The 26,021-nt window shown below is 34.0% G+C and overlaps 1 protein-coding gene across 1 annotated transcript in view; it reads left to right on the plus strand.

Annotated features, from left to right (window-relative positions):
* Positions 1 to 10,427: 10,427 nt before the first annotated feature.
* The window catches only part of LOC149798989 (uncharacterized), a 34,247-nt gene continuing 18,653 nt past the window's right edge, over positions 10,428 to 26,021 (plus strand). The window contains exons 1-3 of the mRNA XM_089957014.1: positions 10,428 to 10,523; positions 15,458 to 15,602; positions 20,661 to 20,721. Of these exons, the coding sequence (XP_089813140.1) occupies positions 10,492 to 10,523; positions 15,458 to 15,602; positions 20,661 to 20,721 (238 nt within the window). The 5' untranslated portion in view covers positions 10,428 to 10,491. The remainder of the gene's footprint in view (positions 10,524 to 15,457; positions 15,603 to 20,660; positions 20,722 to 26,021) is intronic.

Here is a 26,021-nt window from a genome sequence, read left to right on the forward strand (position 1 = left end):
GGATTGTTTGTCAGGTTCCTGTTGTCATATTGATTCATGTGTGGAAAATCAGTAAAAATGATGTTTAGCTTCTACGCCATTTCGATATGTATTGCAGGTCGAATCAATTAGATAGTATACACTTGCAAAAATTGCCATGGTGTGATGAAGGAGCGATATTTCTTAACTTAATATATTTATTAATAGGTCTGTGTTTTGTAACGGTCTAACTCACAAAGGACTTACACGGCCAGAGTACACGACATATGTATGTATGTATGTATGTATGTATGTATGTATGTATGTATTTCAGATTACACTGTGGCAATAACGATAAATGCACATCAGTTGAGGACAATGAAAATAAATCATTGTTATGATAACTAAATGTTGTAATGAAATCGATAAAGCGTGTCTTATATGCTTCGTTTGATTTCAAATTACTGTCTGTTTCGCCTATTGGCCTATATAGCAAATTATAGCTAATTAAATCAATCACGTGATTTTTTTTTCTTTTTTTCTTTTTTTTCTTAAGCTACTCTGGTCATGTATACATGATAGTGTAGTTCTCCAAGCCTTTAGTAAAATTTTACCCAATTTCGGCGAACATTGATGGTAGCTCATGTTGTTAGTGGTTCACAAATGGATTTTACCTATGGACTCTTCACCACTAGGTAAGTAGTGCGCAAAGCATAACAAATATACACGTTGGAGACGTTGTTTAACGGTTCACGTATGGATTTTCTTGTCGATTGTACGCTGTTAAGGCACGTAGTGCGCATTACACATATTATTTATTTGCGGAGGTCACTGGATTGTCCAAATCATAGTGTATCGACTCTCTGTTGTTGTTGTGTTGTTGTTGTGATTTGGATTTTCAACGTAGCTTTAACAATGTTTCAGTCATATCGCTACGATGTCTGCAGTGTGGCAGTTTATAGTGATGTCTAGCACAGGAGCATCTGGCCGCAGACATGTAGCATCATGTCCCACCCAGTCACATTATCCTGACACCAGGCCGACCAGTCCAAACACTAACCACTTAACGCCGAACGCCAAGCGAGGCAGCTGTTAGTATCATTTTTATAAGTCTTTGGTATGACTCGGCCGGGGATCGAACCCACGACCTCCCGCATCCGAGGTGGACGCTATAGCCACTAGGCCACCAGAGCGGTCGACTCTACGTATTCTGATGATATATATTTGGAAGACATAACTGAGGAATAAAATATGAGAATAACAACGTCATTAGCTGAGATATTTTCATGTTGAATCACTCCAAGAGGGACGCAAGTGTTAAAAGAATCAAGAATGATTCTACTCTGAGTTTATTTCTTAAACAGAGATTACATAAAGTTGATCAAATTCAGAAATTAAACATGGTCTGAAACATAACAAAGAATAAAATTACCAAAACAGAGAAATGATGAATTAACTAACGCATTGAAAAAATGGAACATCAAATTTAGTAACAAATTGTAAAATGTCTACAGAATAAAGAACAATTATATCCTTTACATAAGTAAAACACTGGCATTCTTCAATAACTTGCTTGATGCTATTAATGATTTGAAAAATGCAAGTACACACGTTATATATTGCTAAATGTTTACTATGTTGTTGTTTGGGTTTGAAGCCATTTTTTAGCGCATGATATATGAGTGTCGGTATAACTGGTCTAGGTCCACCCCGGAGCGCTACAGTCCATTTGTCAACTCGGGGCCCAGATGAGCATATTCACTCGGCCACCCAGGGCCCCAGTGAGCATACACACACACACACACACACCTGCTGCCTGAATGTTCAGTACAATTACCATTTAATGACTTATCTCATTTGATAAGAAAGAGACGGATTTATACAATTGTATTTTGCCTTAGCCATTCCTAATATTACCTTTCTCAGTTTTTGCTATTTGCGTTCATCAATGCATTTCTTGTCACAGATATATATATATATATATATATATATATATATATATATATATATATATATATATATATACACACATACTCAACTGACAACGAACAGTGCAGAAATAGTTTCTAACTAGCATACGCGCTTTCGACTTTAAATGAGTCTTTTTCAAAGGCAAATACAACAAAAGACAGGACTATATCTGCAGAAATAAAAACTTGAAAGTTTTGATGTTCAACTTGTTGGCTTCGACTTGATGCTGATGCTGAAAAATATTTTATATTGACCTAGAAATCGATGAGCCATTTCGCCATCTGTATTTCTTTTGTGTGTTTTTGTTTGTTTTTCCAATGTAAACCGTAAATTATATCGAATATATTTAATAGTTTTAGTAGTAATTTTAGGTTATTGGGTGACTAATAAGAAAATTGAAAAAAGTATTTAAATGAAAATGTGCCGGTTGCAAAAGGATGATAGTTTTATTTGTTCGTGGCTGTTAATTTCTAGTCTTCTTAGTTCAAGCCGCTTGGTTTCAACGTTCTAAGGCGGCGAATACAGGAAAGAAAATGAATCTTACTGGTTGTCTTAAAGTAATTCTTAATTCTTAAGAGATTAATACAGAATTCTACTCTTCCATCTCCTTTTGTAGGCTATCACACATAGTGCTGAATACGAAGCAACATCAAATGATCTTTATTCCAATTATTATAAGCGGTTTATCCAGATGATTTAATTATATCGTATGTCCGCAAAAGTGCCTTCTCATTCTATGACATAAACATCCTTCGGTTGCACCTACATGCTGCATTTTGCAAACCAATGCATTACATGGATCAAATTTTGTATGTCAAACGTACTATATTGGTTAATTTTGAAGTTCGTTTATGTTTTCAAGAGTTGAATTATGTCACAGTTGATTAGATAATGACATAATTGATAACTATTCACTTCATATTTAAAATAATATGTATTGTTGATACTTTGTTATTTATTTTATTTATTTAACCCTTGCATTTATGGCTGTTGGATTTAAGTGCACGAAAAGCGTCAAGAACGTTTTATTGCAAATTCCTGATATACTTACATTAAAATTCATTGAAATGAACAATGAACGGAATGATTTCTTATATTTTGTATTTTACCATCCACAGTGCCGTCGATTTAACTGCCGTAAGTTCACATCTTTTGACTTCTAGTACAGTGCTGCAAATCTGTCGGAATTTCATATTTTTTGTTTTATTTTATATTTGGTGTTTTATGGTACAGTAACACATGAGTTATAGTTAATTATTAGTGCATTTGAAGCTGAGTGTTTGGCCCAAGGAAACAATATCTTTTATTTCTTCTTCCGAATAGATCCGATTAAAGAGAACGCGATCAATAAACCCCACTTTAAACCCTGACTTTATAATCGGTACTTTCTGAGTTTTTAGCATGTGTTTCTTTCTCCCATTCAGCGACATAAATATTTACATAAACTGGAACAAAAGTATTCGTTGTTTATAGTTCTAATTCATGAAAATAATATCGTTCATGCAAAGACAAGTTACAATTTCCCCATCCAGTTGATCTGCATCCACGTCACCAAGCCGCACTGAGTTAAAACTGTTCTTTCAAAGAATGAGCTCTTCATTACAATGACAATTTGCACGTTTATACCGCGCGCTAAAATTGCGAGTAGTATAAACCCAGAACTGCAGTAATTCTTTGTTAGAACAGGGTCTCTGCCATCTGTTGAAATAAAAAAGTAGAACGATCAGGTTAGACCCATATATGACGGTCAATTATGCTACCTACGATTCAGGGCAACGCTGGGGGACGCATACTACATAGGGCTGACCACGAGCATAACTCTGTTTTACATTGTGTATTTTGTTTTTTTTTCAGTAAGCTATTTTGTCCACCATTATTGTTACTAAATTGGAGTATTTACTTTAAACAGATAGAACGTTGAATTGATTTTGTCGCATGGAACAATAGCATCGTTGGCGCTGATGAGGTGGCGTTTTCGGTCTTGTCAATACGGAGGACCTAAAAGTACAAACACTCGTGCACATTAATTTGAACGGTATTTGTTTCTCCGCCATCAGTTGACCACTTTGTTATATTTTTGCTCCTCCACTGCTTGTATAGTGTTTGTTTTAGCTCTGAACTGTAGTCTACCTTAATACGATGTAACTATAACTATTTTGTTTTCGTGACCCTGCTAACTTCACTGATTGCCATTACTCCGTTTGTTTTTCAGGCAATGTTCAAATAATTAAAATCAGTTTGTATCGTTTTGAGTTGTGCTGCTCGGGGTCTTTTCTGTCTAAAATTAAGACATTGTCGAGTCTTTAATATGAAACGTATGACGTTGGCTAAGTGGATTTTGTTTTCTTTAATTTTGTTGGGCTGACAAAATTCTATTTCGAGACTCTGGTTTTTGGCCATTGATCACACTTTAAATGGGTGTTGTAAATCGTATAATTCTGGATATGTAAGAATTGTTGCTTTCAAGAGAGACAACTGCATAAAGTTTGCAAGCTGAAATTGAATTACACGACTTTGCACACTTTCGGTTTCAATTTGCTTCTATTTTTTCGACTTGCGGCTTTTCGATTGTCACCGTTGGCCTCTTCATTACTTCCGCCGTTGCATGCCTGTATGCTTCACATCGCAGGTCCGATTACCTTGCTTTGTCCATGCCCGATTCGCATCTTTGTTTCCGATCGTCTCATTTAAACAACCAATTCTTCACATTCTTTTATTAGATGATAACTGAGTAATTGGCTTTTAATTCATCCTTTACAAACTGCTATGGATCAGCACGTTTTTCGTATTGCAGTCCGACAATATTGGTTTCAGAGTGGTCGTCTTCACTTTTAGTATCGAAATTGTCTGGCGAGACTTCCATCGTCAATTGGTCGTTAAAACTTGATTCACATATTTCGTGAACTAAAATTAACTTTCCAGTTACACGAAGGTGGAGAAAATTAGTTTTTTTGCTTATCATGTCATGCATCCTACGCCATCTGGCCCCACCCTACTCCAACCCCAAAGATGATTTGAAAAGATGAGAAGAGAAACAGCAAATGGCACATAATTAAAGTAGGTGGCATGCCAACTTCTGGAGGATTAATATCGACCATAATTTATCCTTCTTCTTTAGACCAGCAACTATTTTACTTAAAGCTAGCCATCATCACCTGGTCATTACTACAGTTTTTACTAAAATGCATAGCCATATATTGCATTTATGTCCTATGTTTACAAAAATGACCATGTATTATATAATGTAAAATTCCTTCGGTGTCACCAATAGACTACTTTTAATAGCACAATACAATACATGACTTAGAACAAAATGTGTCTCATATTAAATTTAAAATTTATTCGTGTTTCAATGAGCCGTATTATGTTAGAACCAATTTGCTAACAACACAAATTTCACAGCCATTAAGTTCACACTTAAAGCACTTAGGTCTGTCGATAAATGGGATCCCTCCGATAAGTGTGTCACGTTCTTATTGCAATTATACGTTGTCATTAAAGTGGACGTGTTAAAATTAAAAGAGTCAGGCACTTTTTGTCGCAAAATACTTAAATATAAAACGATTAGGTTAGATTAGAATGATACGCGGGCAAAATATGTAGCCTCAGATCGTATGTACTCTGGTCTCTTTTGGGGAACGTTATGCACAGATGAAAACAGTGGCACGCTAGACCTTTATCTGACCATATGCACACCTCCCTACTCTATCTACATGGTGCTTTATACTAACTAGTTCAGTAAACCATTATTGTCCATCATTGATTCATGTAAATAGGAGTATTGATTTGAAACGGAGATAAAAGAATGAATTGATTTCTTCCATTGAACTATAACGCCTTTCACTGAATAGAATAGAATATAACACAGCTTTATTCATGTAATATTTCCCAGGCCATTCGCTGGTAGAGGGAGAATAACACAAATTACAGTTAAGGTGGCTTAGCATTACAGAAGTCAGGGTTTATTAGCGTGATGATCAATTAATCAATGAGAGAGAGAGAGAGAGAGAGAGAGAGAGAGAGCTCTGTTTTCTTGGGGTGTTCATTATTTTTTTATAGATACGAAGTAAACTAGATGTTCATTGAAACAGTAAATTCAGTAATAACATACTAAGTTTTTAAAACTACAGAACTATTGCGTGAACAAATTTCAGAAAGTTATTATAATCTGTAATGAAAATTCCACAGTTGTTAATATAATAAGCTACATATATCGAATGTGCCAGGTAGTAATGAAAACAGCAGACGTATTTTTTAATTTGGTCTTTCATTTAAGAAAAAAATATTATATACACAGATACAAACACACTGTATGCACAGGTACAAACATTGTATATACAGATAAAAGCACACTAAATTTAATTGTACAGACACATTAAATACACAGGTACAAACACATTAGATACCCAGGTACAAACACATGATATACAGTCACAAACACATTATTAATCAAAGGTATAAACAAATTATGTACAAATGTACAAATATATTATATAAACAGGTACAATCACATTAGATACACAGGTACAAACACATTAAATACACATTTATAAACACATTAAATACACAGGTACAAACACATATACACATGCATCAACATAGTATATGCAAAGATGCAAACAATGAATAACGTTAAGAAGAACCAACAAACAATTCCTATTTGAATGGAAGGTTTTGTCAACATTAGTCGTGCAGATACGCTCATTTCATTTAGATAAATTTATCGTTTTATTCATTTCTTGTGGAGAGTAGTTCCAAAACTGCATAAAATTTGGGTCTAGTGTGAAAATGGGAATCCAGTACAGCGACTCTTTCTCAAACAAATAGTGAAACTCGTTCCCCCTATTCTTCCCTTTCACATAGATTGCATATTCATTCTGTCTTCGTATTATACATTTTTAGAGCCCTGATTCTAGGAGAAAAACGTGGCCAAAAATAACAATTTTCAATAAATAAATAAATGTATATCGGCTCCGGTAGCTATATTAAGGAATCTTCAAAATTCAGGTCTTGTTTGAAAGCACGGTAAATTATTCCTTTGTACCATTCACAAAAAGTCACATTTCTTTTATTCAACACTGGCTGTCGTGGCACTGTAATTACTGCTTGAATCTTAATAAATGACGATGACGTAACGAAAGCTTCAGAAGACAGACAAAAAGACTGACAAACGCTATACAAAAGCATGCATATTATACTGTAAATTTACTCACTAGAGATGATACTATTTTTTTAGAAAATAGTTTGACCTTGACTGTTAGTTTATAAACACCAGGTTATTGATATAAATCCTGACATTGTTTCAGAATTTGTAGCAACCATCGTAAACAAGTTCTATTTTATTTTAAAATGATTGGTTGTTTCCAAGGTCATGATGGGACTTTGTCTTTGAGATATAAACAATTTTTGTTTATTTCTTAGAGTAAAAATGATTGGTTTTCGTTAGGGTCACACTGAGTAAACGTTATCAGTAACAAGCACTTGCTTCTATAAACTTCCAGAAGATGATCACGTGGCATTTGTTTACGTTTTAGAGAGACCATATAACCCATGTGTTGGAGAATTAATCTCAGTAGAAGCTCTACTGTTAAACTGTTAGTTGTATGTTGTGCTGTTTGTGCTGTTGTGCTGTGCTGTTTGGAGTTATTTCAAATTACTTGGTTTGGAGTTATTTCAAATTATTTGGATTCAAAAGGATTAATTCTGTTATTCTAGAAAATACGTGTACTCGTGTAATATTGTGGAACAAGAACAGTTTTTTTATATATAAAAATTTATTCAGCTATCAGAAACCGGAGAGATAATTCTTGTTTCTACAAGGAACTGTAGACTTCAGCACTACATATTGCAGCATACGTCATCGTCTTCCATCTTGGATTCTTCGTCGAGATTCGAATGTGAAATCAGTAGAACATTTAGTTATTAGGACTACTACAATTTTATTCATGGATTATTTTTGAATTATTTTTGGATTTGATTCTATAAAATCGTAAGTTCATATTTTTTCTCCTTCATTTTTACAGATTTTATTCAGGGCGATAAATTATTGTACTTTTCAAAGCTTGTTGTTTTCACTCTTTCTTGTGTTACTGTTTATTCGAACCTAAAAACTTAACATAAGAATGTATTTACATAAAAAGAAGTATGACATAGTCTCCAGACTTACTGCCTCCTAATGCAGCATCACGCGTGTGTGTATGTGTGATTGTTTGTGTGTGTGTGTGTGTGTGCGTGTGTTAGCTTTCGCTGACGCACATATAAATTACACCCAAAACATTATTATGAACATTACGTACATAAACATAGCAGCTATTGACTTAAACCGTTTAATTTCACCGTGTAGGTGTATGTTTCCGGAAGTCAATTTTGGGGCTACTAGGTTGTAAAAAATTATCATCATGAGGTAGAAAACGAATTTCTTTCTTCAATGGTCTTGTTCGTTCTGTCATGCTTTCAGAATTACCACGTCTCTCTCTCTCTCTCTCTCTCTCTCTCTCTCTCTCTCTCTCTGTAGTGGATGCAGATGGTGTTGGATATGAGACAATCATATCATCTTTTAGATATCTACTATGAGGCTCCGTAGAGGAAAAAGCTGGTCCAATGAGAATGTTGCAGTTGAAATTTCGATGTCGTATGTCGAGAAATTCGATATCACGTGTTGGATCAAATTGCTTGTCCTTAAAGTTCTTTTTCAAAATCGAGATTATAGATTTTATATGTTGAATTATACAGTGGTGGTTTAAAGTTCTATTTCTTATGTTGACGTTTTACAGTGTGTATTTTTAATTAAACAGCGGTTGTTGAAAGCACAATGGATTTCAATCAACATGTTAAATTGAAATTCTCGAGATATGACTTTAACATTTCAACCACCGCTGTGTAATGCAATTGATACAATATAAAGCTCTACATTGGACATCGAAATTTCAACCACCGCTGTGTAATTCAACAGATGAAATCTAAATACTCAACATATAAAATGGAACTTTCAACAAAACAGTTTAATTCAACACTTGAATTAAGAATTCTCGATATATGACATTGAAATTTGAACTAACCCCGTGTAATTCCAGCGCCACAATTTAAAACCTCAATCCACTGCCCTTCCCATGTTAAATTCCCGTTTGAGTTCCAAGTGCCATTCCCATGTTCAGTCCCCGTTTGATTCTCGAGTGCCATTCCCATATTCAATTCCCATCGACCCTATATTTCATATTCACCTTTGTGAGGTCAGCCACTTGCAATACTGATGCCATTTTCAACTTTTGAGTCTATATTCCTTTTCGCTTCTTAGCATGAAAGACCCATTGTGGATATTTCGCCATACATTACTACAACTGTTTACAATTGAAACAGTCTTCACTCGAAACTAAACGTTCGTAATCCCTTTCCAACTATGAAAAGAGCACCTCACCAAGATACATCCAAATAGGACTATGACCTTTATTTACACGCCTATGAGAACATTATCTTCAACAGACAGTTATTCAAAGTCAGTGTATAGTGAAATGTAGGTCACAGTGACAATACATTAACAAAGGGGCATCGAAGTCACCTAGATGGACAGACGCATTCATACCCGCACTCATGAACACGTGTGCGGAATTTTAATCAAGCATTTAATTAACAGGGTCACAACACAACACATTGGCAAACTGCAGATTTTTTAACAAGTTTGCGGACTTTTTGTTGAAACAGGTAATTTTGCAGATTTTCCCATCAACTGTGAAATTCTCTTCTTTCCCGTTACATAGATTAAATGAAAAGTTTTAAATAATTGAGAAGCTTTGTCTGTACACTAAAAACACATTCCATTTATCTGATCTTGGGTGGTTTGTATTGAATAACTTTGTTATTTACAAAAGCAAACTTGCACACTCCATGATGTTAAAATAAAAGAACTTAGATAGAGCGGATTTTCAGATTTGTAAATTGTGGATTACTTTTCTTGAAATTAGTAGATTATTTTATGAAGATCTTTTTGTCAGCTTGATTCAAACGTGGAAAGTCGGATAGGAAAAATGTCTAATATCCACAATTTGTTTTACAAATAACAATATTCTTCAGAATTTGCAGCATTTATAAATTGAAATGTTGCGGAAATTGCTACTTTGTTATTCAAGAACAATATTTCTTTGCTCAGTATGTTTATAAATAAATCAGGAAGCTTTCAAACTCAAATAGGAATGCAATCTCGACAAATTGCAGAGAAGAGGTATGTGTGGGTATAGAGTTGTTTTACCCAACACGATTATACTCATAGCCTTGTCTGGTGGAGTTCCCACCGTGTCTGATCAAAACATGTTATACGTTAAAATATCGATATTTTGCCTGGAAAAGTAGAAAAGTAAAGAAAGGACAATTTAAATTGAACGGCCAGAGTGCACGATACTTATTTGTATGTGTGTAATTTGTATCTGAATCAAAGCAGTCACGTGATTTTATGCTTTGGTGACTCTGCCTGAGTATATATTACAGGAAATGCTCCGAAGACACTAGTTCAAATATATACCCCAGTTTGGCAGCAACTGACGGTTAATCACGTTGTTTAACGGTTCACGTATGGATTTTACCTGTCGATTGTACGCTCTAAGGTACGTACAGTGCATTACACATTTTGTTCATTTGAGGAGGTCACTGTTTTTTCCCCCCCAAAATTGTGTATCGACTTCACATATTATTAGCTGTTGTGTATCGACTGTACATATTATTAGCTGTTGTGTATCGACTGTACGTATTATTAGACATAGTTTATGATTAATAGCTGAAGAAAAAATAACGTTACTGGCTGAGATAATCCCATGTTAATCACTCCAACTGTCTGTCTGTCTGTATGTATGTATGTATGTATGTATGTATGTTTGTATGTATATTTTGCTCTTTAATGGACATTACATTGGAATTATCTACTTCAGGTGTAATACGTGATCTTAAAATATAACAAGAGTCTAATTTCACAGTAAAACGTATAATGAAATACAACCATTTAAACTATATTTTCGCACTGACATGATAAATACAGCTTTTGAAAATACGAAAAAGGATAATTTATACACATGCTAATTGTATGTGTCTTTCTTATTAATTATAAATGTACATAGTTATGAATAAGATTTAATTTCTAATACAACCACTTTTCTGAAATAATATATTACTGCAATCTTGCATATAACTCCTGCCATAACAAATTTGTACCGTGTATTTTCAGGATTTATGTTTTTAATATAGTGTTACACAAAATATTAATTGTTTTACCTTTTTTACTTTTGTTTCATAATGTACACATTGTGTGTAAGTACTTATATTCCTATCGTCTTTAATGTGATTTTTTATTTTTAACGTAGCTTTAACAATTTTTCAGTCATATCGCTACGATGTCTGCAATGTGCCAGTTTATAGTGATGTCTAGCACTGGGGCATCATGCCACAGACATGTAGCATGATGTCCCACCCAGTCACATTATCCTAACACCAGGTCGACCAGTCCTAACACTAACCTGTTAATGCTGAACGCCAAGCGAGGCAGCTGTTAGTACCATTTTTGTAAGTCTCTGGTATGACTCGGCCGGGGATCGAACCCACGACCTCCCGCATCCGAGGCGGACGCTCTAACCACTAGGTCACCGGAGCGGTATCGTGTTTAGGAATTCTTTTACATTGTAATTTTAATTACTACGTTATAGCTAGTATTTTCTTAAGATGCCGTTAAAAACTAATACATACATACATACATACATACATACATACATACATACATACATACATACATACATACATTCTAGCTCTCTGCCATCAGACTCGTCATTGATATTATTTTATGTTGTCCTTGTTCGTATGGTTCTAGTTGTCTGCTATCTGACTAATCCATGACTTGATTTTACGTTGTCCTTTTTTTTGTTTGGTTCCAGCTGTCTGCCATCAAACCATTCCCTAATTTAATTTCATGCAGTCCTTTTTTAGTTTGGTTCTAGATGTCTGTCATCAGACTAGACCTTGATTTAATTTCATTTAGTCCTTTTTCGTTTGGTTCTAGTTGTCTGCCATGTGTGTGTGTTTGTGTGTGTGCATCTTGTACTTATGACCTTTATGGGTCAAGTCATAATTTAATCTAACTGAGCAAAATTTCTTGTCTTTATGAACCAATTTTGCTAAAATCGGTTAAAGCAACTTTTAATTTCTTTCATATGAGATTGATTAACAATATTCATAAACATTATTTAATACCAATAATTATTTGGCATGAAATAATTGCAAAATTATGTTATCTGAAGACGGATGTAGATGTTCCATCAAATTAACACACGTAATTGACACAGCCGAGAACCAGGTATATCGTGGCATTCTGCGTCAACGGGTAAGACACTGTTCGCTTGCAATCATTGGAAACAATTTCAAAATAATCTAATACGTATAATCTCCCAGTTTTCTGACAAAGTACTTGAACGATTAAACGTGATGGCTACAAACCTTGATACACGAGAGTTCAATTATTTACAGCCGGTATATGTCAGTTGCAATTAGAAGTATAATTCATAGATCATATAGGCTATTTTTGCAAGTCATTATGGATAAGTTTCTGCGTAGCCTGGTGGTTAAAACTGGTACAGTGTTATACTTTTACTATTTCCATTGCAAGACGCCAATAGGTACACAGTTTGAACGAAATCGTTGCAATATGCCAATTTCTTTACATAATTCAAATGAAATAATTGCAAGTGACTTCACACATAAGGTCTAAAACAAACCAACTTCTTTCAGATGAATAGCTTATGCTGTTTAGAATCGTATCTAATTTTCATTATGTGCACTTCTCCCATGTAATCTAAATATTTGAAATTAGCCGTTAGTAGGGTAAATCTAAAACGTGATGTATGAACCTAGATCCGAAACACAAAGCGTTATTGAAACGCACAGTCACGCAATCATTCAAGTAAAAAAGAAATGTATAAATGTAGTATTCATGTAGTATAATTGGCTCCCTATATATGCCAAACGCTCTGGTCTCAAAACTCTTGTTCGAATCTCGCCCACACAAGCTAGTGTGGGCAGCCTTAGTGTTCCTGGAGGCAAGGGACTTTGCTGACATTGTCTTGACATTAAACAGTCTTTCATGTGATGATATGACGTTCAGCAGCAAACAAAGTTTTATGAGTCATCAAAAACATTAGTTGATAAACATCGCATAACTTAGGAATGACACACGAGTGTGCGCATGTGGGAGCAGTGTTGAAAGAGCAAATTTGTTTTTAAAAAAACATCTAAATAAGTTAAAGCAAAGAATGGGTCACCATTTTGTATTATGTTGAACACATCCCTTTCATTGTAACATTTTAGCGGCAACAAGTGTTGTTATTCTCTCTCTCTCTCTCTCTCTCTCTCTCTCTCTCTCTCTCTCAACACAGACATATTAAACAGAATATGTCCTCAGATTGCTCTTAACAAGATGATATCCCTTCGACTGCTGACTATTTTATATCTGACCTTCAAACAGAGGTCGTTGTTATGTGCCGGTGATTGTCATATTAAGTTTGGTTCTAGAGTTTACTTTCTTTATCAGCCGTCTTGCATCACTGGTGGAACTGACTTCTCTTGCTTTAATTGTCCTATGCTATATGATTAATTTCATACCAGTCTAAAGTGCATAATATCGGTTTGAGTTTGGATGTTCTTGTTAGACTGCTTCACTATTTTTATAACTCAAACTTGTCCCGAGGGCTAGATCATTTCCTTTGTATCTCGCATCTTAGTCTAACTTCAACTTTATTTCGACTGCAAAATTTATTTAAACATTCACAATAAATAATTACAACACACACTTAGGTATCTTGTTCCAGTAAGTAAAAACATTATGTTTTCTTTAACAATAATCACATCAATGTTTTAATATTTTTTTAAATATTAGTTATTACGAATGTTTCAATTGAAAATAAACAAAAAAAGAAACAAAGTTAAAATTCTTTGCACAATTATATCCCAGAACGAGGTATCCCTGTATCAGGATCGTGATGTTTTGAATTTAAAGAGCCATATGAATAACAACTGAGTAAACCACTTCTTCGAATGAATAAAACACCGACTTTTGATTCAAAATTTAGGAGTGTTTTTCGTGATAACATTATAACTTAGAGTCATGAATAAAGTTTAGGTTTTGGAGTTGGAAAGTTAGGCCATCAATTATTCATTCACAGTTTTTAAACTACTATTTGCTGTACAAACATTTCTCGTATTAACTGTTTGCTGAACAAATCAGAACGAAACGTTTCTGGCTGGAACAAACACAAAATGTCATGTGGAATGTTTCATATTTTCCAATAAATTTAATTTCGATCAAACTAATCTGCAACCGAATCCTGTCGAAATATAATCATCACTCAATGCTAATTGCCCCGAGCGGCCGAGTGGTCAAAAGCGCTCACCGTTACGGATCACTGCCATCTCACCTCTGTCTGCGTCGGTTCGAGTCTCGGATTCGGCTAATGTGGTTATGTGAGAAAGCTTGCCAGTAGCTTCTCGTGGGTCGATGGTTCTTTCCGGGGGTTTTCCGGGTTCTTCCTCCACCATTAATACTGGCCGCCATGTATAGCCTATCTTGTGCTGAAAAATGGCGTTAAACCCTACAACAACAACAATGCTAATTTTTGTTGTTTTGATTCCCAATACGCTTTACCTCTCCTGTAGAATGATGTCGAACATTTGCTGGACGTAGATTGCCTAGCATTGTTATAGGAGTCATGGTACTAATTCAGTTTCCATAATAAACCTATAAAAACACTATGATATTGAAAATTCAATAACTTTACATTTCTGGGTTCTCATGATCAAACCTATATTTATCAGCCTAGATGAAACCTGGATGTGAGCTTCTGTGTAGAGACAAGGGTATGAGCCGTGACATTTTCTGGACCTACATGTGTTTGAACATATGCTTTCAATTCCGCACCAAACATACAAGGGCTAATTTCAATAATGAGTGTTCCAAACTCGAGACTGTTAAAGGACTGAAATTCCATCAATAAAACAATGTCTCTATTTTTTTCAGTTGCAACTAGGATAAACTCTCAAAAGATTCTTTTTCCTAAAAACTAACTTACATTATTAACCAGTCTTGGCCGGCCAAACCCACATACACTCTTTTTTATGTTCACCCATATCCAGGCTGCTTCCCATTTCTCCATACATTTAGTACCGCGTGTCCCTATAACGCGAGCAGTAATCATGGACATATGATACTACGATAAGATGTAGTTTATATGTATATTTGTTTACACATTTTACCGTATTATAATAGTATTAAAGACACATAAACGACTATAAATCATAGAGATCTTTATAGGAATAAGTTATTTGTATTACTATATTTCGTAGGGAAGGATGTACTATAAACACTGGAATTGAAATTCAAGGGAGGTAAATGCAAAAGCTGATGGTATTATCAGAAAATTATCTCTGTATGCTATTTTTATTTAATCATCAAAATAAAAATCTTACTACTGAGTGAAATTTTAATGTAGTGAAATTTAAATTTCAGTGAGGAAGAGAAGAAAATTCATGACTTCATCTCTGCCGTTAAACAAAGATATAATGGTTACGTCTACCAGAACATGAAGGAAAGGTCCAGGTTCCGATCAGAATATGGTCACTCCTATGGTCAGTTCGATGGAGTAAATTTAAACGTGAGTTGTTACTCCAAATGCTAACTTTATTTCTGTCCAGGTAGAGTTTTACTGTTAATCGAAACCAAAACAGATTCTACCCTTATTTCCACTGCATTGTAATGCGTATTTGTAAAATATAATTTTGATCTTTTATTTCTAATCTTGTACATAAGAGTGCCAATGATCAAACCTAGAACTGCAAAGGGAAAATAGACCCAATATCTTACCCAGTCCATACCACTTCAGCCCCATATGGTAAGAAATACAAGGCATATAATTTTTCAAATGCTTTTAAAAGACGTTCTATGCTTGATATAACCGTGCACATTTATTCTGAAAACCGCAAAGTTGTTAAGGGGTAAGAGGTCTTAGTTTATAGACAATGTACCTTCCATGCAAATATTGTGGAATAAAATTACTTCTCTTTGGAAAGTTGTTTGTTACTTTGTTTATTTTTAGCTATCTCACAAACAAACACTGGCCTAGCCGGGACTCGAACCCATGCGGACATAGGTGAAATGGCGATGATCGGTAAAGTCCACTCAGCTACCCGGGGCCTCTCTTTGGAAAGTAAACTTTCCCTCTTCGCAAAGCGAATAAACCAAACTATCCATTATAGCTCTGAATTTGTTTAAAGACGTGTTGTGTTTTAAGTTCATATGTCAAAACAGACGTAGATAGTCTGATAAACGGATGTAAAATTTACATAAAGTTATTCAAATGAAATTCGAGTCATATGAAGATATAGCGTTTAGATTTAGTTTAAATTTTATTTTTGTGCCAATTGTGACGGATATGTCGTAATCTCCCAGTCTAAAATTTAAATTCCTCTCATTCTGTCATGTAAACTTAATCAAGCTGATGTAATTTGAATTTTTCTCATCCTGTCATTTAAGGTAAACATGCAGTTGTAATTTAATTGCACTGGAAATTCGGAGAATATATAGAGTATTAACTTCGATTATGTCTTTCATTATACTCCAAGTGGAACTATTTAACTTTTGTAATTAGGGCAACGTTCGCCTGAGTTACACAGAGAGAAACTGACAAATATTTACGGCAAAGGTAGTAAATATATTTTATAATTTGTTATTATTTTTCAAAAGGACTTGTAAAATTTCTGCCTTTACAACATTCTTCCCGAATTTTGTTGTTTTTTTGTCCATGCAGTTTGGAAACCCTCTTTAATTTTTCTGTTCCAAACTTTGCACTCAGTACCATGTATGCATTATTTGTCTACCTTTCACGATACGCTTCTTGTTTCTAAAATAAATAACTTTTCATGAAAATCTATTTCTTGTGTTTTTTCTTTTAAAAATAAAACAACAAAAATGAAAAAGAAAAAATAAGAAAAAAAAAAGAAAGAAAAAACGCATACTAGCACTCATAAATTCTGATATAAAAGGAAAGGAACATTTTATGTCTGCCAAGAGAAAGGGTGATGGGCCCCATTAAATAAACAGCGTCAAAGATAGAGAACCCGTAATCCCTAAGAAGGGAGAAACCGGGTCCCGAGAGTAAAAGTCAAAACGAATTTTTATGCATCACATTAATCTTGATATGATCCAGAACGTTTAAGTAAGGTGACGGAAGATATACAAAGAAAGAAAAATAGATTTCGGAAGAAAGAGAAGCGGAAAAACTAACGGCCTCTCAAACTTTGTGAAAATTACTGAAATTTTATTGTGATTTCTTTTTCATGAGAACACATTGAACATATATGAACATATGTGATATAGATGTCTTATTTATTTGTTTTTAAATTATATTTTTCTTCTTCTTCTTTTTCGTCTTCTTCTTTTTCGTCTTCTTCTTCTTCGTCTTCTTTTTCTTATCATTATTATTATTATTATTATTATTATTATTAAACGTATTTTGAAATATTGGCTTAAAATTCTAAAAATGCCAGAAGACAGATATCCTAAACAGTGCTACGGTTTACAATTAAGATGGGTGCGGGGGAATAGTGATTGCTCGGTTAACTATGTTAAAAGCTTCTATTTACATTTGGATTTGGCAATGTTTGGTGTACTCAGGGCGTAAATGATAAAAATATATTTCTTAGATTGTTAAGCGGGAGATGTGAAGATATTTTTAGGCAAAAGATGCAGGATAAGATTGATCGATGGAAAGACTGCGCTTGTATTGGTCATTGGGAGAAGAATTTACTTGTCAATAATATCTATAATTGTTGTGAGATAACGATCTTTGCTGTATAATCACTATGCTTCGAGTGGGGAAGTTGCCAATCAGGAAGATATGAAAGTATCTGCTATGAGGAAAGACTGTGTCAAATTTGTAAATTTAACATCGAAAATGAATTCCATTTAATTACTGCTTGTCCGCTAAATGGAGACATACGAAGAAAATACTTACCCACCATTGTATATCAAAAAACCAACTTTAGAAAAATGTATGTCCTTTATACACAATAATGCTAGTAAAATTTGATGACTACTTTAGCACTGTTTACTATAAAAGCCTTAAAGATTAGAGAAACCGTTTTATCAACGATTCCTGCTACATAAAAATTTAGATCGATATCACAAATCTTGCTCCACACAAGTTTTAGGCTTACCCTTACACCCCTTTGTTTGATTACTGTGCAATATATACTTGTATCTCACCCATTTCGAAAAATGCAATAATGATTACTTTCAAGTATATTACTTCTTATTAATACCATGTTCTTTTGTTAAGTACTATAACATTTTTTTTTGTACCGCATGATGTATGGATGTTTTTTTTTGCAGTGTTGAATTAAAAAAATATATGTTAATTACTTTGATAATTTTATACATTTTAATTGATTTGAATATTTAGTATTTGAATTTTTATTTTGCTCACGTTTTCGCTTCGTTTTTGTAGTTCTTGTTTTTAACCTTTTAATATTTATGTAATTTGTTTTAGACCTTTCCTAAATTTTTATGTATTAATTTAAGTTATAATGAATATTTGCAATTTTTTCAAGTTTATTTAGTTGTTTTTATTCTTTTAAAAATAGTTTAATTTTGTAACAGTAATTTTGCTTTTCATATTTGCTTGAAACTTTTTTCTCTTTAAAAAATTGTTTGACATTTTTAAAACTTTTGAACAATGATTTATATATATATATATATATATATATATATATATATATATATATATATATATATATATATATATATATATATATATATATATATATATATATATATATATATATATATATATATATATATATATATATATATATATATATATATATATATATATATATATATATATATATATATATATATATATATATATATTACGACTTTTGTCGGTCTAATGGCAGCCATTTTGGATACATTGGCGCCACCCCGCTCCTTACAACTCATACTCGTTCAGAATATATTGCTGCCGTGGGTCATTTATGCCTTTGTACATCATCTCCCCACCTTAGTAAACAAGCACGCTGACAGCATTCCACCGCATGTTTCTTATCACTGATTGAAATTCAGTAATAAACAACGCTAAAATAATTTCAGCCTTTTAATTTTTCGTATTAAGTTAATGAGTGCAGTAGTGGCTTTATATCATCAGGTTAGATTACCATTCTCACCGTACTCATCCAACCGTAATGTTAAATTCTCCTTTCTCCCTATAGTAGCTCACATCGTTAAATTCCCATTTATCCCCGACTAACCCAGTCGTGATGTTGAATTTCCCTTTCTCAACTGATTTTTGGAATCTTGATTTTAAATTTCCCTACCCCTAAGTGTCATCTAATGTTATAAGTATGAACTTTAGAAGAAAAAAAATATTAACCCCCAAGTGTCAGTTCTGAAGATTGCAGCATAATGTTAAGTTCCTATTCTTTACGATCTATCATCTTCTATTACCTCCATTCTGACCCCTGTAATAATTTCATATACTGACCCCAAATTAGCTGCGAACATGTCATACTAGAAAATAATTTTCAGGAAAAGGGCTACTATCTTTTAGTGGTAATTTTTATTTTTCAAGTTCCATCAAACATTTAAAGACGCATCAGCCTGTGAATAAAACGCGCACCCAAATGGTAACAACATATACCTATATCGGCTGTCTTTTAAGGTTATAGTTTGGGATCTATGTTGTTCATATGGAATCATAAGATCTGCATAGATTACGTACACACTGATCTGGACAATATCCTACTAGGCCCTTTCGCAACTGTTGGTCAATAGTGTAGGATCAAATATTGATATATAATAAAATTGGTCGCGATCCATAAAAGCCGTGATTTTTTTATGGAGTAAGTGTTCTGTTTATATATTTACTTTACATCAATATTATCTTACTATCTTCGTCATGGTTGATTAATTCTCGATTTGTCATGGCAGATTAATCTTAACCATTGTACGGCTGAAATTGTATTTGCCTCGACTATAAGTTTGCTGCACTTTTCTTCTTTTCTGATGGACGTCAAATGGAGAAATTTATACCAAATTTGAATTTAAATTTTTGTTTTATGGATTTACATTATAGTTAAATTTTTTCATAAGGTCAACATTTTTGTCTTTTTGTCTAATATGATTAAAACTGAGATTTATTGAGAGTAAGTAGACGCAACATGTACCATTAAAGAACCGTGTTCTGGTGAACTCTGTTATGCCCGATCCACTTAATATCAGATATGTTTCGAATGAGGTTTTCATTTTTATAAAGTTTTAATTTGATTGATGAATAGTAGGGTCAACATAACATGATCTCGAATCAGCAGTGTATGATCCGTTATGTCTAAGATCCAGAGTTTAAGATTTTAATTACTCTCTCTCTCTCTCTCTCTCTCTCTCTCTCTCTATATATATATATATATATATATATATATATATATATATATATATATATATATATATATATATATATATATATATATATCTGTCTATCTATCTATCTGTCTGTCTGCATCCATCCATCCATGCATGTATGTATGTATGTATGTATGTGTGTGTGTGTGTGTGTGTGTGTGTGTGTGTGTGTGTATGTGTGTGTGTTGTTTTAAATGTATGAAAGGTTCCCACAAATTACATTGAAATACAAATCCTACTCTTACCGTTTACATTCCAGATCCAACAGATGCCAGGGTTTAAACATAACAGTTACTCGAATGCAAGTCTTCTAGACTCCGGTAGGTTATTAAAAGTTAGCAGCTATATTGAATAAACCTGAGTTTATTAGTTACGAACCAACAAGGAGGTGACATTATTTCTGTTGAATGACACTTTTCTACGATTGATCATGATTTAAAGTTTCATGGATATAAATAAAGATTCTAATGTATTCCTTGTATGTAACAGAGATGTTTCATGTTGTTTCTAACGTATCAAAAAAATAATTTGTAAGCAAGAATAATGCTAGTTTGCCAGGAAGAATAGTGCTAGTATGTCAGAAAGAATAATGTAATATGTCAGCAAGAATAATGCTAGTGTGTCAGCAAGAATAATGCTAGTGTGTCAGCAAGAATAATGCTAGTATGACAGCAAGATTGATGCTAGTATGTCAGCAAGATTGATGCTAGTATGTCAGCAAGAATAATGCTAGTGTGTCAGCAAAAATAATGCTAGTGTGTCAGCAAGATTGATGCTAGTGTGTCAGCAAGAATAATGCTAGTTGTCAGCAAGAGTGATGCTAGTATGTCAGCAAGAATAATGCTAGTATGACAGCAAGAATAATGCTAGTGTGTCAGCAAGAATAATGCTAGTATGACAGCAAGAATAATGCTAGTGTGTCAGCAAGAATAATGCTAGTATGACAGCAAGATTGATGCTAGTATGTCAGCAAGAATAATGCTAGTGTGTCAGCAAGAACAATGCTAGTATGTCAGGAAGAAAAATGCTAGTGTGTCAGCAAGATTGATGCTAGTGTGTCAGCAAGAATAACGCTAGTTGTCAGCAAGAGTGATGCTAGTATGTCAGCAAGAATAATGCTAGTATGACAGCAAGAATAATGCTAGTGTGTCAGTAAGAATAATGCTAGTATGACAGCAAGATTGATGTTAGTATGTCAGCAAGAATAATGCTAGTATGTCAGGAAGAAAAATGCTAGTGTGTCAGCAAGATTGATGCTAGTATGTCAGCAAGAATAATGCTAGTTGTCAGCAAGAGTGATGCTAGTATGTCAGCAAGAATAATGCTAGTATGACAGCAAGAATATGCTAGTATGACAGCAAGAATAATGCTAGTTTGTCAGCAAGAGTGATGCTAGTATGTCAGCAAGAATAATGCTAGTATGACAGCAAGAATAATGCTAGTTGTCAGCAAGAGTGATGCTAGCATGTCAGCAAGAATAATGCTAGTATGACAGCAAGAATAATGCTAGTGTGTCAGCAAGAATAATGCTAGTATGACAGCAAGATTGATGCTAGTATGTCAGCAAGAATAATGCTAGTATGTCAGGAAGAAAAATGCTAGTGTGTCAGCAAGATTGATGCTAGTATGTCAGCAAGAATAATGCTAGTTGTCAGCAAGAGTGATGCTAGCATGTCAGCAAGAATAATGCTAATATGTCAGCAAGAATAATGCTAGTTTGTCAGCAAGAGTGATGCTAGTATGTCAGCAAGAAGAATGTTAGTATATCAGCAAGAATAATTCCAATATGTCAGCAAGAATAATGCTAGAATGTCAGCAAGAATAATAGTAGTACGTCAGCAAGAATAATGCTAGAATGTCAGCAAGAATAATAGTAGTACGTCAGCAAGAATGATTCTAGTATCTCAGCAAGAATAATGCTGTTATATCAGGAAGAATGATGCTAGATTGTCAGCAAGAATAATGTTCGTATGTCAGCAAGAATAATGGTAGTATGTCAGGATGAATGATGGTAACATGTCAGCAAGAATAATACTAGTACGTCAGCAAGAATAATGCTAGTATGTCAGCACGAATAATATTAGTAAGTCAGCAAGAATAATGCTATTATGTCAGCAAGAATAATGCTAGTATCTCAGCAAGATTAATGCTAGTATGTCAGCAAGAATAATGCTAGTTTGTCAGGAAGAGTGATGTTAGTATGTCAGCAGAATAATGCTAGTATTACAGCAAGAATAATGCTAGTTTGTCAGCAAGATTAATGCTAGTATGTCAGCAAGAATAATGCTAGTTTGTCAGGAAGAGTGATGTTAGTATGTCAGCAGAATAATGTTAGTATTACAGCAAGAATAATGCTAGTATTACAGCAAGAATAATGCTAGTTTGTCAGCAAGATTAATGCTAGTATGTCAGCAAGAATAATGCTAGTTTGTCAGGAAGAGTGATGTTAGTATGTCAGCAGAATAATGTTAGTATTACAGCAAGAATAATGCTAGTATATCAGCAAGAATAATGCTAGTATATCAGCAAGAATGATATTAAATTGTCAGCAAGAATATTGTTAGTATGTAAGCAAGAATAATGCTAGTTTGTCAGCAAGAGTGATGCTGTTATGTCAGCAAGAATAATGTTAGTATGTCAGCACGAATATTGCTAGAATGTCAGCAAGAATAATAATAGTAAATCAGCAGGAATAGTGCTAGTATGACAGCAAGAATAATAGTAGTACGTCACCAAGAAGAATGTTAGTATGTCAGCAAGAATAATTCTAGTATGTCAGCAAGAAAGACAGTAGTAAGTCATCAAGAATAATGTTAGTATGTCAGCAAGAATAATGCTAATATGACAGCAATAATGATTCTATTATGACAGTAAGAATAATTCTAGTATGCCAGCAAGAATAATATTAGTAAGTCATCAAGAATAATGCTATTATGTCAGGAAGAATGATGCTAGCATGTCAGTAAGAATAATAGGAGTAGGTCAGCAAGAATAATGTTACAATGTCAGCAAAATAATGCTATTAAGTCAGCAAGAATAATTGTAGTATGTCAGCAAGAATAATGCTAGTATGTCAGCAACAATAATGGTACTATATCAGGAAAAATGATGCTAGATTGTCAGCAAGAATAATGCTAGCATGTCAGCAAGAATAATGCTAGTGCTTCGAGAATAATAGTAATAAGTCAGCAAGAATAATACTAGTATGTCAGCAAGAATAATGCTATTATGTCAGCAAGAATAATATTAGTAAGTCAGCAAGAATGATGCTAGAATATCAGCAAGAATAATGATAGTATGTCAGCAAGAATAATAGTAGTAAGTCAGCAAGAATAATGCTATTATGTCAGCAACAATAACACCTACAAGAACAACAGTATCAACTAGATTTAATACCACTGCTGCTGTTAGTTTGGTACTGCTACTGATGTTGATATTATTGCTAGTGATACTTCTGCTGCTGCTACTACTACTACTACTACTGCTACTACTACTAATGTTGCTACGCATAATGAAAGGGCAGTTCACCAATAAAGCGTGCCCATTCAAAGAGAATTATAGTGAATCTAAAGTAGCTTCTACATACTGAGTAACTGTCGTCAATAGTGATACAGTACCGTTCGGACTTTATACTCAGTAGCTGTCGTCAATAGTAATATAGTACAGTTCGGTCTTTATACTCAGAGGTCAGTAGCAATATAGTACAGTTCAGACTTTGCACTCAGTAACTGTCGTCAATAGTAATATATTACAGTTAGGACTTTATACACAACAGCTGTCGTCAGTAGCAATATAGTACAGTTCGGACTTTATACTCAGTAGCTGTCGTCAATAGTAATATATTACAGTTCGGACTTTATACACAGCAGCTGTCGTCAATAGTAATATAGTACAGTTCGGACTTTATACTCAGTAACTGTCGACAGTAGCAATATAGTACAGTTCAGACTTTATACTCAGTATCTGTCGTCAATAGTAATATATTACAGTTCGGACTTCATATTCAGTAAGTGTTGTCATAGTAATATAGTACAGTTCGGACTTTATACTCAGTAGCTACCGTCAATAGTAATATAGTACAATGCGGACTTTATATTCAGTAACTGTCGTCAATAGTAATATAGTACAAATCGGACTTTATACTCAGTAGCAGTTTTCAATAGTAATATAGTACAGTTCGGACTTTATACTCAGTAGCTGTCGTCAGTAGTAATATAGCACAGTTCGGACTTTGTATTCAGTAACAGTCGTCAATAGTAATAAAGTACAGCTTGGACTTGATCTAAACAGTTGTTATAGTGCATGCTATATCTCGCAAGTGAAAAGCTAGTTGGTTTCCTAAAATTATTAAATGACTCGAGAAATTGTATTCAATCATAATAAGACGACAAACAATGATGCCGTCATCTCCAGAAAAGAGATGCTGCAAAACACGTCTAAGTAAATATAAAGAACAAATGTGTCAATGATGTCTGGGATTCAAAGGATGTGAATCCCTCAATAAATTTCATGATTGTATAGAGAAACCTGACGCCCGTGAATAAAGGTTACTTTAAAAAAATATTATTTCATTGAATGAAGATTCCATTTATTTAGCCCGCAGCATTATAACAGTGAACTTTCAAGAAGAAAGGGGGCGTCGGAGACCGTGTTGTCTTAGCCACTCTTCTTGATAGATTATTCAAACATTTCACTTCTGTTCGCGTGCGTTCGAGTCTAGGCTTGACCAACGAGGGTATGTGAGAAAGCATGCAAGCAGCTTTCAGTGGGTCGCTGATTTTTCTCGGGTTCATCCTCGACCAAGCATAATGGCCACCATGTAAAACCAATAATTTGTTGAGAAATGACATTACGCTTTACAAAACCAACTAGTCAAGTAGTAACTTGCTTGATCCAGTTGGCTCACTAAATCACTGAAACAACGGTGGTTGCTCTTATATATATATCCCATCCCTGCACCAAGTTTCGGTTCATCCCACTGAAATATAATATTGTAACGATATTTTAACACATTCAAGTAGAGTTCAACATAATTCTCATTATTTGCTAATCTTTATTCAAAAACACAGGATATTGTGCACATACATCACACACATATTTATTAAGTGTACACGCTGAAATCTTGAAAAAAATTTAAATGTAGATACATCTGCCAGAATATAAGCTAGCAGTACAATGGAAATAGGATGTAGTATAACGTTCCTTTAATATCCGTTATGGACATGTTTTTCGTGAGACATTAAATATAGCGTGGGTGGGATTGACATAAAGAAAGGCGTCCTCAAATTTGACTTGAACTTTTCTTTCGGCGACTGAAAAACTTGAAATCTTTATCGCAAAAGTCAACAATAGATAATGACTGTTTAACATTCATATTTATTGACATTGGTTAATGTTCTAGTTTTTGTACCTGTATAATCTTTACACGGCAACGGATGAATAAAGAAAGCGAGTAGTGCCTAGTAATGATAGGTCTTTTCTGTTTGCATGGGAAAAGTTGCCCCAATGGCTAAAATATACTTGAACTTCAAACTTTTTGCGGTAAAAGTAATATTTCGAAGTGTACATTCGGTGAAAGCGATATGTACATTAAAAAAAAACGCTCTCTACCCATTCTTCT

Source organism: Sinohyriopsis cumingii, chromosome 5, assembly GCF_028554795.1.
Source record: "Sinohyriopsis cumingii isolate HCF-2022 chromosome 5, ASM2855479v2, whole genome shotgun sequence".
NCBI lineage: Eukaryota > Metazoa > Mollusca > Bivalvia > Unionida > Unionidae > Sinohyriopsis > Sinohyriopsis cumingii.